This window comes from Oncorhynchus tshawytscha, linkage group LG30, assembly GCF_018296145.1.
Source record: "Oncorhynchus tshawytscha isolate Ot180627B linkage group LG30, Otsh_v2.0, whole genome shotgun sequence".
In the NCBI taxonomy this organism is placed as follows: Eukaryota; Metazoa; Chordata; class Actinopteri; order Salmoniformes; family Salmonidae; genus Oncorhynchus; species Oncorhynchus tshawytscha.
This window is the reverse complement of record NC_056458.1, coordinates 29,481,366-29,496,011: the sequence shown is the minus strand read 5'-3', so window position 1 is coordinate 29,496,011 and position 14,646 is coordinate 29,481,366. Positions and strand designations below refer to the sequence as shown.

General features: G+C 41.8%; 2 protein-coding genes across 3 annotated transcripts in view; one reads left to right on the top strand and one right to left on the bottom strand.

Moving 5' to 3' along the window:
* The window catches only part of ncapd3 (non-SMC condensin II complex, subunit D3), a 35,780-nt gene extending 25,122 nt beyond the window's left edge, over positions 1 to 10,658 (top strand). For both annotated transcript variants that reach the window (XM_024393782.2, XM_042309782.1), the window contains exons 26-35: positions 544 to 677; positions 843 to 1,048; positions 1,383 to 1,493; positions 3,414 to 3,575; positions 3,913 to 4,028; positions 7,769 to 7,857; positions 7,983 to 8,030; positions 9,383 to 9,445; positions 9,541 to 9,595; positions 9,680 to 10,658. In XM_024393782.2, coding sequence (XP_024249550.2) covers positions 544 to 677; positions 843 to 1,048; positions 1,383 to 1,493; positions 3,414 to 3,575; positions 3,913 to 4,028; positions 7,769 to 7,857; positions 7,983 to 8,030; positions 9,383 to 9,445; positions 9,541 to 9,595; positions 9,680 to 9,752 — 1,057 coding nt within the window. In that variant the 3' untranslated portion in view covers positions 9,753 to 10,658. The remainder of the gene's footprint in view (positions 1 to 543; positions 678 to 842; positions 1,049 to 1,382; positions 1,494 to 3,413; positions 3,576 to 3,912; positions 4,029 to 7,768; positions 7,858 to 7,982; positions 8,031 to 9,382; positions 9,446 to 9,540; positions 9,596 to 9,679) is intronic.
* The window catches only part of jam3b (junctional adhesion molecule 3b), a 40,575-nt gene continuing 35,790 nt past the window's right edge, over positions 9,862 to 14,646 (bottom strand). The window contains exons 5-9 of the mRNA XM_024393783.2: positions 14,049 to 14,251; positions 12,979 to 13,078; positions 12,356 to 12,485; positions 12,098 to 12,152; positions 9,862 to 12,019 (exon numbers count right to left, since the gene is read on the bottom strand). Coding sequence (XP_024249551.1) covers positions 11,984 to 12,019; positions 12,098 to 12,152; positions 12,356 to 12,485; positions 12,979 to 13,078; positions 14,049 to 14,251 — 524 coding nt within the window. The 3' untranslated portion in view covers positions 9,862 to 11,983. The remainder of the gene's footprint in view (positions 12,020 to 12,097; positions 12,153 to 12,355; positions 12,486 to 12,978; positions 13,079 to 14,048; positions 14,252 to 14,646) is intronic.

The following is a 14,646-nucleotide window of genomic DNA, read 5'->3' as shown; positions in this document are numbered from 1 at the left end:
TTCTGGGCATCTTTCTTTTGGTGTTTTTCAGTCAGTAGAAAGGCCACTTTAGTGTCCTTGCCTACTGTCTGTAAGCTGTTAGTGTCTTAACGACCGTTCCACAGGTGCATGTTCATTAAATTGTTTATGGTTCACTGAACAGGCATGGGAAACTGTTTGAACCCTTTACAATGAACATTTTTTTGCTGAGTTAACAAGGATGATGAGGACTATTCTAATTTGGTGATTCTGAACTTGCACTCTGAGATATTGCTGATCAGCCACTCCGATGGTGAGATGGTCACAACAAGATATTTTCACAGTAAAAAATGATTTCTAATCAGTGGATGAGTAGTATGGGATTTGTTCTTTGCTGTTGTAGTGTAATTGTGAACTAGCTAGACTTTTGAACTGGCAATTCTATTTGAGCAATTGTGCGAAATGTGTGCCATGTGTTACAATGGACTTACGGGTGTCATTCTATTCGATAGTAATTATGTAGTTTGCCAGTCCCTAGTCAATGACAGGTTGGGAAACACTAGTAAATGTCTGTTTGTCCCCCAGTGAGAAGGCTAAGTTCTCCCTTAAAGGAGCCCAGAACAAAGAGAGGCGGTTCACGATCTATAGGTTCCTGCTGGTGCACTTCACAGACGCCCAGCGCTTTAACATCACCATCAAGATCAGCCAGAACATCCTCGGTAAGCGTTCCAAGAAAATGGCTACATTGAAATTACATGTACTCTTAAAATATGTATTGGTGAGCGCTTATCGAATGTATGCACCTTTTGTCTCTCTCACTCATATGCTTTCTTTGCCTCTCCTGCTCTTTCACTGTGTCTCTGCCTCCACCCCTTTCCCTTCAGCGTGCTTCGTGGACGGGGAGCTGCCTCTGGATGGTGACGGGGCGGTAGTGCTGGCTGAGACATTTGGTATCCTCAGCCTCAAGGAGATCAAGCTGTCAGCACTGAGTGGAGCGGTGGGGGCTGGTGGTGACGAGCCGCAGGAGGACGAGCAGATGGCCATGGCCAAGGCCGTCATGCAGGTGGCTCAGAAGAAGGTGGTCTCACAGGTATGTTGAGCTTTGAATAATGGTGGCGGTAGTAGTAATAATAAATTATAACAATTTTAGTATAATGAAAAGGGAGGCCAGGACTCAGATTTGGTTGCAATTTAAGCTTTCTTTAATTATTTTACATGCAACACGTCTTAATAGGACACACAATTTTCTATTCTAAAACAAGTAGTAGTAATGATAATATTACTATTTAGCAGTCATTTATATCCAAAGTTACAATAAACATGTATTTGTCCAGCACTACTTCAACCAACAAATGTTGTGTTCCAAGCCACTAGAGGGGGCCAACGGCTAACTAACAAACCTCTGTTCATCCATCCACCCACAGGTCCAGAAGAAAGTGTTCATCGAGAGCATGATTCCCATCATCATTAATCTGAAGAGCATGCTGGAACAGAAGCGCTCGCCAGTCCTGAAGGACCTCATGGGCTACCTCCAGGTAAAACAGAGAGGGAACATGGCCATCATCATGACATCGTCATCCATTGTCAAGCATAATGTATGATAGTGAAATTAGAAAAATGTTGAAAATACATTAAAAGCAAGAACTTAGGACTGAGCATGGTTTGCAGTTCAAAATGTATCCCATAACAATGTTTCTATCCACCAGGATCGTGAATACAGTGGAGTAGGGCTCTTCTGATTCCAATGCTACATTGGAGTCATTCAATGTTCCTTTTGATTAGCTGAGGTGATTTGGTCAAGTTTGAAACACTCTTATTTGGAAACATTTTCTTTGTTTTTTGAAACCGTTTTGGAAACCTTGAACACTCAACTTAATAATTATCTAAAAATACTTTGCAAATACAGATTTCCAGAGTTTTTTTTTTGTTGTCAAACACCACTTTGAGACAATGTTTTGTGTTCTCGATGGAGTTTCCATTAGCTCAGGAAATGTCATAGTTCAGGTAAATGTGCAACTAGGGATGTTAATCGGTAAGCTACTGAAAAGACACATGACTGGTCATGCTTATTCATCTATAGGTTAATTAACATAATTTAGTGGAATTAAATCGGTGTGTGTATTTTGGGTACTCGTCATGCATCTTATTTATCACGCATACAGAGCCTAGTTTGAGGAGCGGAATAGCTTATTGCCGCTGGTCACAGAGCAAGAGCAGCTCCTCAATGCTGGTACTGGAGCGACATGTTCTTTTATAAGCCCAGTCATTACGCAACAAATAACATGGAATTGCATTTAGAATTGTTAACTGTTTTGATGGCCATGATTTTAAAGAGCTACAATTTTCTTCTTTCAACTCGAAGTTAAAGCACGCCTCCCATTCGAGTGCATAGGCGATAGTCAATGGTAGGCATGCTATCAGTGCGTCACCTATCACTTTGCAATGTGGATTTGAGGCAGTATCATTGTTTGAAACCTGAACATTTTACTTTACTTCAAACAATCAGTATAGGAAAAACATGCCCAACCACTATTGCCTCTAAATGCGACGCTTACCCCAAAAGTTTGCAGCAAACATTGAAAGGAGCTGACACAGGAGTCTGCCTGTGCTAGCAGTTAGCAAGCATGCAAACACAGGCCACCGAGGAGAGTACCATCTGTAGCTCTTCAACTTCAGAGAGTGACACTGGTGCAGAACCTAACAATTTGCTCCTGCCTACCATAAAGCCATGGTGAAGCAGAGGCCGGTCACAGGGCTGTTGTAAACTAGAGAAGACAGACATTGGCTTTCATAACCAGTTTCTTTCATTGTCCAGAAGCTAAAGGCACAATCGTAGTTAGAAACAACTAGGATCGGTTGCTAATATAACTGTTTTTCATCTGTCACATATGGAACCGCTCGCATTAAGTGCGCTGTTTAGACCAGTGTTTTTCCGCTAATTGCAGTTGCATGTTCAATAATAGCTTTTCGACTTTAAGATGATAGGCTTTCTATTGTTGCATCTTGATGAAAAACATCCCACCTGTGTATGTATGCATGCATAGTATTTCCTGTTGGTCACGTCATTTTACTGTTTGGAAACAATTTTGTTGACCGGTTAATGAGGGTCTGTTAGTCCTCAGCCAAATGTACTAAAATGTGCATCCTTATGTGCAATGCAAAACACCTCGTGGAAAACTGTGTTAAAGAAGCCCACAGTAAGTGGATCTTCTGTATTTGTAAAATTTATTTTGGGTGTGGATATGAAGTTTCTGAAGTTTCCAAAAGCATATTGCACACTGATTATTAAGGGTTAGACAGGGTGTCGGGGCTGTTGGCACATTGGCTGCGCTGTAGTCAATGGTTCGAATGAAACCCAATGGCTGTATGGCCCTTGGGTCTCAAGCTAGTCTGATCCTAGATCTGTTCCTAAGGCCAACTCCTAAGGGGATATAACACTTCTCCCTGCTGTCTAGCTGACCATGCAGGACTACCGCAGTGAGGTGAAGGAGTTCTTTGCAGCGGACGAGCAGCTGGCGGTAGAAATGGAGTACAACCTGAAGATGTATGAGAAGGAGATGGAAGCCCAGATGGCCCACTGCTCCCTGGGAGGGGATGCTGCCTCTGGGGGCACGCCGGTGAGCACTAGGCCTAGTAATGGAGGGAGGTCTTGTCTTTTTTAGATAGGTGTACTTTCTTACAGCCATTACTCTTTGCTGCGAACAGCCTGAATAGCAATCCATCAGGAGCCCTGCTGGCAATGAAGTAATTGCCCCTTGATGCCTAACTTCCTATCTCACTTGCATTGATGTCAGTAGGTGAAAATTCTATTTAAGTGGAAATTAATTTTAAAAGTTATATCTGGCTGTAAAATGGAGAATATGAAGAAATGTCTGACTCAATGTCAATTGTCTAAATGTCTACAGGCTACATCCCATACATACTCTCTTAATTGTCCCCCTCCCTGTCTCTCAGATCCTGGGCTCCCCTGCCCCTACTTCTGCCCACAGGCTCCTCCAAACGGGCTTTGCCACGCCCCAGCCCGTCGGCCCCAGCCACCTGCTCACCCAAAGACTTGCCCAGTCAGACAGGTACAGCTCTTAGCTGCATATAAGCACAATGTTTTCATACCTACCTACTAGGATTTCTGTTAGGAAAATGGTTATTTATCGAGGATTGAACCCCAGGCAGTAGTGATGACGCAACACTGCGATGCAGTGCCTTAGACCGCTGCGCCACTCGGGAGGTGCATTTGATTATGTTTTTGATGGAATGTTGGGAGTGCTGCAGAGATTCGTCTCTCCAACAGCACCCTTGAGAGGCGCGCTGAGAATAGACTAGCTAAATATTTTGCCATATGAATGACATCTCTCTTTTACTATAGGCATACTACAGGGTTTCTACAGGAAATACTACAGGGTTTCAGAAATGTGGAGCTGGACATTTTGACCAGCAACATTTTCAATTACCGGACATTTGATAAATGTACCTGATCCATATGCATTGGGTGCGTAACCTGATTAGGGCGTCCACGCACGGTGCAAATCACATTTAGAATATGGTCATTGATATTACTAGAACATGCAAGTTGTGGATGCAACGATGTGCGGTCCTTTCCGTATTCTGTTGTGTGCTTTGAACATGTTATAACTGTCCACATTTACTTTTCCTCAGCCAACAAGACCAGTAACAAACAGCAAAATCACTAGCCTATGTCAATCTACTATAGTTTAAAAGTTTAAGTTTATGAGAAAGACATGGCCTATTCCAAACAGACTCTGGGACAGTTGTGAGACGATGGATCCCAAATTCATACAATGAGTAGGCCTAGGCTACATGAGTCTAATGCAACAGCTCAAAACGTTTAGTTGATTAACTATTTCTTCAGATTATAAGCACAGCAGGCTACGCCTGAATGTTCATTCCATAATGCAAAAGGGCACTGCACATGCTAGTGGTTTCATGTGACCAATGAAATGATCTGTTAAAAATTTAGAAAGGGAGGTGATCTAATGGGCTACCTTGAAGCAAGGTAAGACATGCGTCATGTGTACTAAAATGTTCAGGTTTCAAACAATTAAGTATATGTTTTCAAAATGCATACTGACTTCGGCTCATTGCAAAGTGGTGTGTGGCGCGCTGATAAAGCCTGCCTTCCGTTGCCTTTTGATGCCGTGTTCAAAACAACTGGGAACTCAGTTGGGAACTGACTTCCAACTTCAGTGCGTTCAAGACAACTGGCGGGGAAAAACAAGCAAAAAACATCCAACTCGGGCCTCTTTCTAAATCTCCGACCTGAAGATCACTGAAGTCATTATTTGACCTCGATTTTTCAGAGTTCACAGTTGTCTTGAAAGCACCACAAGATGCTGCTGCAACAGCAACTCTTGCACTGTCAGACAGATTTTACACTCAAAGGCTCCATCTGTGAAAGACTGCTGTTACTGCCTAACGCAAACCCTGGCATACTCTAACTTTCATTTTACTTAAATTAAAAAGGCCTCTATCTTTGCAATCAACAGTAGCCCAAAGCGCCTCTCTCGCACGCTCTCTCCTCACCAGTAGGGGCAGGCACGTAAGGCAGCACGCAACAGTCGAGGTGCATGATTTATTTTGTTGGCCAAAAGCCAGCAGTTACCGGCTAACGGAAACCCTGCTACCTACCTGTACTGTGTATTTGGAAACTATTCAGACCTTGACTTGTTCCATGTTTTGCAACGGTAGCCTTATTCTACATTGTATTAAATTCCATTTTTCCCTCATCAATCTACATAATACCCCATAATGACAAAACAAGAACAGGTTTTAAGAATTTATTTACGTAAGTATTCAGACCCTTTGCTATGAGACTCAAAATTGAGCTCAGGTGCATTCTGTTTCCATTGATCATCCTTGATGTTTCTACAACTTGATTGGAGTAAATTCAATAGATTGGACATGATTTGGAAAGGCGCACACCTGTCTATAAGGTTCAACAGTTGACAGTGCATGTCAGCGCAAAACCAAGCCATGAGGTCGAAGGAATTGTCCGTAGAGCTCCAAGACAGGATTGTGGCGAGGCACAGATCTGGGGAATGGTAGCGAAAAGTGGTCTGGAACCACCAAAAGTTTGGAACCACCAAGACGCTTCCCAGAGCTGGCCGCCCGGCCGAACTGAGCAATCAAGGGATAAGGGCCTTGGTCAAGAAGGTGACCAGGAACCTGTTGGTCTCTTTGACAGAGCTTCAGAGTTCCTTTGTGGAGATGGTTGTTTTTCTGGAAGATTCTCCCATCTCTGAAGCACTCCCCCAATCAGGCCTTTATGGTAGTGGCCAGACGAAAGCCACTCTTCAGTAAGACACATGACAGCCCAGTTGGAGTTTGCCAAAAGGCACCTCAGACCATGAGAAACAAGATTTTCTGGTCTGATGAAACCAAGATTGAACACTCTGGCCTGAATGCCAAGCATCACGCCTGGAGAAAACCTGGCACCATCCCCATGGTAAAGCATGGTGGCAGCATCATGCTGTGGGTATGTTTTTCAGTGTCTGGGACTGGGAGACTAGTCAGGATCAAGGAAAAGATGAGTGGAGCAAAGTACAGAAATCCTTGATGGAAACCTGTTCCAGAGCTCTCAGGACCTCAGACTTGGGCGAAGGTTCACCTTCCAACAAGATAATGACCCTAATCACACAGTCAGGAATGGAGGAGTGTCTTCGGAACAAGTCTGAATGTCCTTCATTGGCCCAGCCAGACCCCGGATTTGAACCCAATCGAACATCTCTAGAGAGACTTTGAAATAGCTGTGCAGCGACGCTCCCTATCCAACCTGACAGCGCGTGAGAGGATGTACGGAGAAGAATGGGAGGAACTCCCCAAATACAGGTGTGCCAAGCTTGTAACGTCATACCCAAGAAAGCTCAAGGCTGTAATCGCTGCCAAAGGTGCTTAAACAAAGTACTGAGTACTTATGTAACTGTAATTTCAGTTTAATTTTAATAAATTTGCTAATAATTTCTCAACCTTTTTTTGTGTGTTGTGTAGATTTCCTGGGGGAGGGCGGGGCAATTTAATCCATTTTAGAACAAGGCTGTAACGTAACAAAATGTGGAAAAGGAGATGTTCTGAATACTTTCCGAATGCACTGTACCTACCTACCGCCTTAAGTCTACTTCTACTTGGTGTGAAAATATTACACCCATTTTACGTCACCTTGAATCCTCTGTACTACAAGGTGGGGTGGATATGTCTAGACACATTCCAGTCCCAGATTGAGCCATCTCAAATGGAGCTATTAAATGACCTATCTTCAGTCCAATGCAGCCTTTTTATATATATATCATTTCTGGGTAACAATTTAAGTACATTACTGTGATTGTTTTCAATTAAAATGGTTGAAAAACAAAGATTTTTAGCAAAGAGCAATTTCTTAAGCAAGAGTTTAGCTAGGAAGGGTCTAAGTGGGGAGGGGAAACATGAACTAGCTGTTATTGGCAGAGGTTTGGAACTCTCTTATTTGTTAATTAACTAATTTACTACCTGATGATGTCACTAGGCAGGCCAAAACTCCATCCCACCAAAACAGGCAAACTTCAGGCGGTTTCAAAATCATAATTTTCACAGTATTACGCCAGACTCCTAGTCTGGAAATGTATATAAAACACAGGAAATCATGTTTTTGACTGCACTGCGCCTTTTGATCTGGCACTAGACGCATTACTCCCATTGTCACTTCAGCTACACCTACAACATTCTATTACAACCACCACTATGGGCATACCTGGCTGCTATGTGGAATGGGAGAGCGTAATTAAGCTTGTATCTCTGACTGGGTGTTGTGCTCGAACCCCAGGCGTCAGCCAGCGAAGCAGAGGAGCGGGCCACACAGGAGCTGGGTCATGGTGACCGGCGACAGAAACTTCACACCTCTGGATGGATCAGGTATGGCCGCCTTTCATGACCACACCGCTGACTAGACGGTTCTAGATGGAAATAGCCAACTCTGACTTGATGTGATTCCATTTTTGATAGATTTCTTTCCTTTTTCTTGTGTTCCACTATTACAGTGAAGCCGAAAGGAGGCGTCTGCGATCGAGCTATAAGCACCCCGCAGGGTAAGTTGGACAAACCCGGATCTGAATCCTCCTCCTTCAGGAGTCAGACACCCTCCCGCATGCCAAGTGTATAGTCTGTGTGCATGTCCCAAGAGCAGCTAACATTGAATGAGGAGTATCATGTGGAACTGCATGGATCACACTGCTCTAGACATTCAATCTCTATATGCATTGATCATGCAGTGGTTACCATCCATTGTGCCCAATAATGCTGATGCTGCTAGAGTTCCCTCATTGGAGAGCTTTGTACTTGGGGTCTTAAGAAACCTTGTGGTTGGGGAAGGAGCCTTCTGAATATCACTGTGGGTAGTGTTTTCAGGTACTGTCAACAATTCACTGACTCAATGAAAGCTTCTTCATGTAGTGCAAAAAGAGCTTCTTTTGGGCCACAAGTCGATGGCTGGCAGCCCCATGATAAACCCCACTCACTGAAGTCATTCATCAATTGGCACTAACTGGCAAAGCTGGATGTTCTACCATCTTCTTAAAATCTGTTTTTAAAACTAACCTTAACCATACTGCTAACCTTATGCCAAACCCTACACTTAACCCTAACCTTAAAAGGGAACTACACCACTTTTCAAACTCATTTTCATTGTATCCAATGAAATACCAGTGTCAACTTATGTAAAAATGTGATTTTTGATACACTATTAGATTGGCAGTGATGTGGGGGAAAATAAAATACCCTCCTTTGGGCTAGAAACCCGTTGCAGGTTTTGAAAATCATTGTTTCTTTTAACTTTTAATCCTATCCTGTGTCACAGGATAATTTTCTTACCACCGTAACTTTTTTAAATTTATTTTTTACCACAGATCATTGTAATGTACTGTTTTCACACACTATATGACCAAAGTATGCCAGATAGTGAAGTGTGATTCTTCACTTCAGAGAACGCATTTCCACTGCTCTAGAGTCCAATGGCAGCTAGCTTTACACCACTTCAGCCGATGCTTGGCATTGCGCATGGTGATATTAGGCTTATGTGCGGCTGCTCGGCCATAGAAACCCATTTCATGAAGTTGCTTTCAGGGGCAGATTGGAACTCTCTAGTGAGCGTTGCAACCGAGGCAATTGAGCTCTTCAGTAAGGCCATTCCACTGCCAATGTTTCTCTATGTAGATTGCAGACTGTGTGCTCTATTTTATACACCTGTCAGCAACGGGTGTGGCTGAAATAGCCAAATCCACATACACTACAAATACAAAAGTATGTAGACACTGGTTTGGTGCTGAAGATGAGGTTGAAAAGTGGCGGAATTGCCCTTTAACCAAACTACTAACCTTATGCTTTACAATAAATATCAAAAATCTAATTGCCCAACATAATATCCCTATTACATGTTACTCAGGTAACATAAACGAAGTTACATTCGGGGAAGGAGTTAGCGCCATCTTCAGTGACCGGAGAACAGGTATGCAACATTTTGACCTTTTAGACAGATGCCATTTCACCACAAGATGACACTGATGATGTGTTTGGTCTGACTAGTTTTTTTCTTCTTCATAGGGTCAAAGACTGGAGAAGAAGGACGTGTCCTTCAATTGATCTCACCTGATCAGCAGTAAGTACTTATTTTTTTGATCAAAGTAAGCTTTAAACCATATAATGGTCGGAATGTTTCACCTAATTCATTTCTTGTTTTCAGAACTCCAGTGCCAAGGCAATGGAACGTGCAGTCCCCACTCAATCAAAAAAGAACAAGACAAATACATCAGTAGCTATTTCTTCATGTTCTCTTCTGTCTAAACTGAACACACTTGATGTCCCATGTAAAATTGTATTGATATTTTCTTTATTTTTGTAAATGAAAATCCAGCACCCATGTCAGAATATTAGAAGTGAGTTTTATTAATCATTAACATACGGTTCAAGAATTCTCAGAGGATTTGTACCAGGCCCGAGATGGGCGTTACATTAGTTTGGTTCAGAAAAATCATGTTCTCAATCAAATAAACGTGTGAACGCTTGAACCTTCACAGGATTTCAACTCCAACCTCAAGTATTGGAGAAATTGGAGGCAGATTATCAATACTGGATAGCTGGAACCTCATCAACCTTGGATTGGAGGAAAAGCGTGATTGGCAGTCAGTATTTGGCTTAGCTAGCCCCAACCATAGAACATGTATTGTAATGTCTTTCACTGTGTATTTAAAACTACATATTGCCGGTTTTGAAGAGGGCTGTTTAATTATAAAAATATCTTATTTTCAATGCCTTGGAAGTTGCCAGTGTTTTCTGGCCTTTATGGTAAATGTAGGCGGCATGCTTTAGTGTTTCTCCATCTATTTAATCCGCTAACAAACTTTGTATATTTTCTTATTTGTCTTTACCAAAATGAATTCCCACTATTTAGGCACTATTGCATAATACATCTCTATTTCTACTCCAATGGGGGAAAAAGTGTAATCCTTTAAAACAATGCTAAAAGAAAATAATCTATTTACAGAACAGCAGATATGTAAAAATGATTTGGGTGGGAAAATGTTCCATTCTTGTTAATGTCATCATTCCTCTCAAACGCCGTTCGTAGAGTATTAAACATGCAATTCAGGTTTTTGTGCATTTTGCAGTATTGTGATTGAGAAATAAATACCTTTTTAAAATAAAATGTTAATGTGTTAGATGGCATAAAGCTGATCTACTGTTGTAATGGCAGAAGGCACTTAAGAGGAATGAGCTTTATCAAAGTACAAATGAAAACCTTAAGTACCTGTTTTGTAAAAAATGTTTTGCATCTGCATTACTTGGTTTCACCTAGCAATTACTCTCGTAATGTTTTGTAACTCTTGGATATTAATTCATTTGGGAAAATGTCAAATACAACGTCTTAGAATTTCAAATTCAAGTAAATTACCTGTTTGTTTTTTTGCCTGGTGTAGAGAAGATTGTTCAGTGTAAAATGTCCTATGTGCAAACATTAGGCAGATCGTCTCTACCATGACCATGTAATTTTCAAACCATGGGAAGAGTTTCATATTGCCTCCTTGGGGACACACACAAACAGTTATCTATATACAATTTTTAGCCAACATAAACCCTGTATTACAAATACTCAATGTATTCCTGACATACAGCAACAACAACAAAAACTGGACAATATATACAAGATAAACTCAAGCATAGAAGGACACTTAAAATCAAGGATATGCAGCACTGATTGTATACAGTATTTCCCAGCTTTTGGCTGGTACTCATTGAAGCCTTTTACTGTCCAAGACACTATCTACAAACATTTCACTTTCAATATTAACATGAAACAGTAAATAAAATATGTAAGACTGTTCTAGAACCAAACCTTTATGGTAAAACAAGTCATTTAGTGATTTGGTGGGTGGGAGGAGGAGGGTAGGAAAGGTGAAATTTTACAGCTGAATTCTGAGTGGTTGAAACTTATTTTTCCCACAACCAAATAAAAAAGTATGCTAGTATTTTACAAATATTTAAAAAAGTAAACCTTTATCTATAGGCATTTCAAAATATATTCCATCAAAAATAGTCTGACAAATTTTGCTAATAGAAAAAAAAGTTATATAAATGACAAAGGTTGAAGCACATGTTTAAAGTAGAAATATGTCATGTTAGATTTTCTTCAGAACTTGGATGTTTTCCCCCTCCTGGCAGAACATCTTACATAAATGCTTTTCCCCAGCAGATAGTGTTAACCTTATTGAAACATGCTATAACTTTAACGTAAAAATCTCCATAATTTAGCAAAAATAAGTTGTTTGGTGATAAAAAGGTCAACAAGCGGGTTTCAATACTTATGTGTCTGTAACGATGGTTAATAGTTCTATATAGATTTGTGAAAACTTGTCACCTTTGGCAAACTTGAATTGTTTCAGACGTGCAGAGAGCTCAAGGCACATACTGTGGCATCTCACTGGTCATCTCACACACTTAGTGAGTTCAGTCCAAAGTATCACACCTTTCCCTTCCATGCCCTTCGTCTTCAGATGACAAATGAAGATTTGTGTCGGAAGTCGCCCTAGAATAAAAAGGGAAGAGCAAGTAAGAAAAAGTTGGACTGCCTTGTTTAAAATATTTCATTTTTTTCTTTACGCACCTCGTCCTCTGTCCTGACGTAGTCCACTCCGTCTCCTTTCGCTGGGGCTTTGTAACTGTCAGACACGATCAGAAGACATTTGTTGTTACAAAAACAACACATTTCTAGTAAGAATTGTTCCATGCATGTTATAAAACCATATGCTGTGAGTTGACCAGGTCAAGTTGTGAAGTCAAGGCTGTTTATAAGGTCTAAATCGGCAAATGTTAAACCTCAATGAGCCATGACCCGCGCCGCTCAAGAGGAAGTCTCACTCACTTGTTTCCTGTCTGTTTCTGGCTGACGAAGTAGCCTCGCTTGTACGCACAACAGATGCCCACTGTTATACACAATAGCACCACCACCACCACCAGCACTCCCAGGATGATCCCGGCAATATTGATGTTATCTGGGGAGAAACAACAGGAAGAATGAAGAATTTATGTTGAGGTATCTTCAACTGGAATAACATGCTTCAACATGTAGGTTTGGGCGATATACTGTATACTGGGGTATTTAGAAATACCGACAGTGTGATTTTCAATACTGTTTTTAACCCATTGCTTATAACTAAGTTAAGTATAACTATATGAAATCTAAGATGTGTCAAATAAATTATATCCAGCTCAGGGCTCCAGCTATGCATTTGGTTTGCTAACTTGCTAGATGTCAAGATCAAGCTTCTTGGTTACAGCAGCGACATTCAATCCCCTCCTGGATCAAGATCCCTGTTGACTAAATTGTTTTGTGCTTGTTTTTATTTATGTCACCCCGTGTGTGCAAATTCATTAATACTGTATACCCCCGTATGGTACAGAAACGGTATGAAAATCTAGATACCGCCCAACCCTAGTGTGTTGTGTAACTTGTATACAACTGTGTCAGCTGTCAAACAGACTTACAGACTTCCATCGTCTGCGGTCCACATTCTGAGTGACCCGCGTCGTTCTTTGCTCGGCAGAAGTACTCTCCTGAGTCGTCCTTTCTGACAGCACTGAATTTCTGAAGAGGAAAACCCAACAACAGTATAACCGGTGTCCTTTTGTTCTGGTGTATGTACAGATGCTGTAAAATATATTGGCACCCGTGGCACTTTACAATGGTACAATGGAGTGCAGTGTTCAGAATGTTCAGTTTTTTCTTTTAAAAACTGGTTGACTGGCTATGTTTAACCTGTAGGAACCTGCAAACTCACCACAGTTGAGAAATTACACAGTAAATGCAAATCATTGCCTCCAACCAAATTAATTCAAATTTAGAAAAATGTTGTCCATGCTATTTTTGGACTTTGTAGTGAAACATTTTAGTTTAAATTATTAGTTGTTTTGGTCCTATGCAGTTGTAAATCAAACAAATGCACATGTAAAAACGTCAACTTATTTTCAAAGAAATAGTAAATGTAAGTGTGCCAATATATTTTATTGCATGTGGTAAAGTGCCAGTTTATAACGAGGTCCAATTGGGATAAGGTGGAACTGTCACCAAAATGAGTTGTGATGAGCTTTGATGTTCAACAGATATCCCTTCAGTTTTCGTATGCTGTCTCCCATCACATTTGAACCCAGGCTAATGATGTCTTGTCCTCTAATTGTAGTCCTGTTGATAGTTAGTTGGCTTTTGGTTAGTTGGATACGAAACGCTGATTTGGCAGCGTAAACTGGTGGTCTTCAAGTAAAAGGGGCCGGTGTAGCATGTAATAGGGTGTGACTCCCTGGAAGTATGTCAGTGACAGCCAGGCCAACCTTTAGAGGCTAGTGTGAAGGTTGAGTGGAGAGCCTGGGGGCGAGCCATTGACTGTGTCTGGCTGAGCAGGGGAGAGGGAGTTCAGGAATGTGCCAACGAGGACTGCAAATTCCCCTCATGCCTCAATCCCCTGTGCACCATCAACTGTTTCCCCAAAATATCCACACCTACCCCCACAGCCTCGCCCTGTCCTAGAGTCCCCAGTCCTCACACAAAAACACACACTTACCAGGGTTCCAGTTTCGGCGTTGAGCATGTAGGAGGAGTTGAAGAACTTGGGGCTGGTCTTGGGGTCATCGGGGATCTCCTCCTTGTTGCGGAACCACTGGTATTGAGACTTGGGGAAACCTTCATCCTCCACGCAGCGGAGCTCTGCCGCCTTCCCCACAGGCACCGATTTGGGGACAGCACATTTCGGCACCACTGGCTTCACTGTGGACACAAACACATATTCAGCAATGGCAACATTCAGCATCTGAACGTGTCAAATCAGCACAACCCATGATACACATTCGGTTATAGTTACTAGGCCAATGAATGACCTCTGAGAATGGGTACGCGACTTTTGCCCCGTGCCAAACCCTGTCAACTAAACACACGGCACTTTCCATCTTTAGCGATGCTATTTAGCGGGGATGCAGTTTCAGAGGTTTCCCTATATAGCCCAGAACACGCCTTTGCGGCAGGGACAGGCCAGTCACAACGCATCCTCATACGTGTGCCAAAGAGTTGGCCTGACCTACAAAAAAGTTTCAGCTTACAGCATTGAAAGTAGTAACCTCTGAGGCTGTTTGTAGGGACAATGAGTATGTTCATTGTGTTTTGTA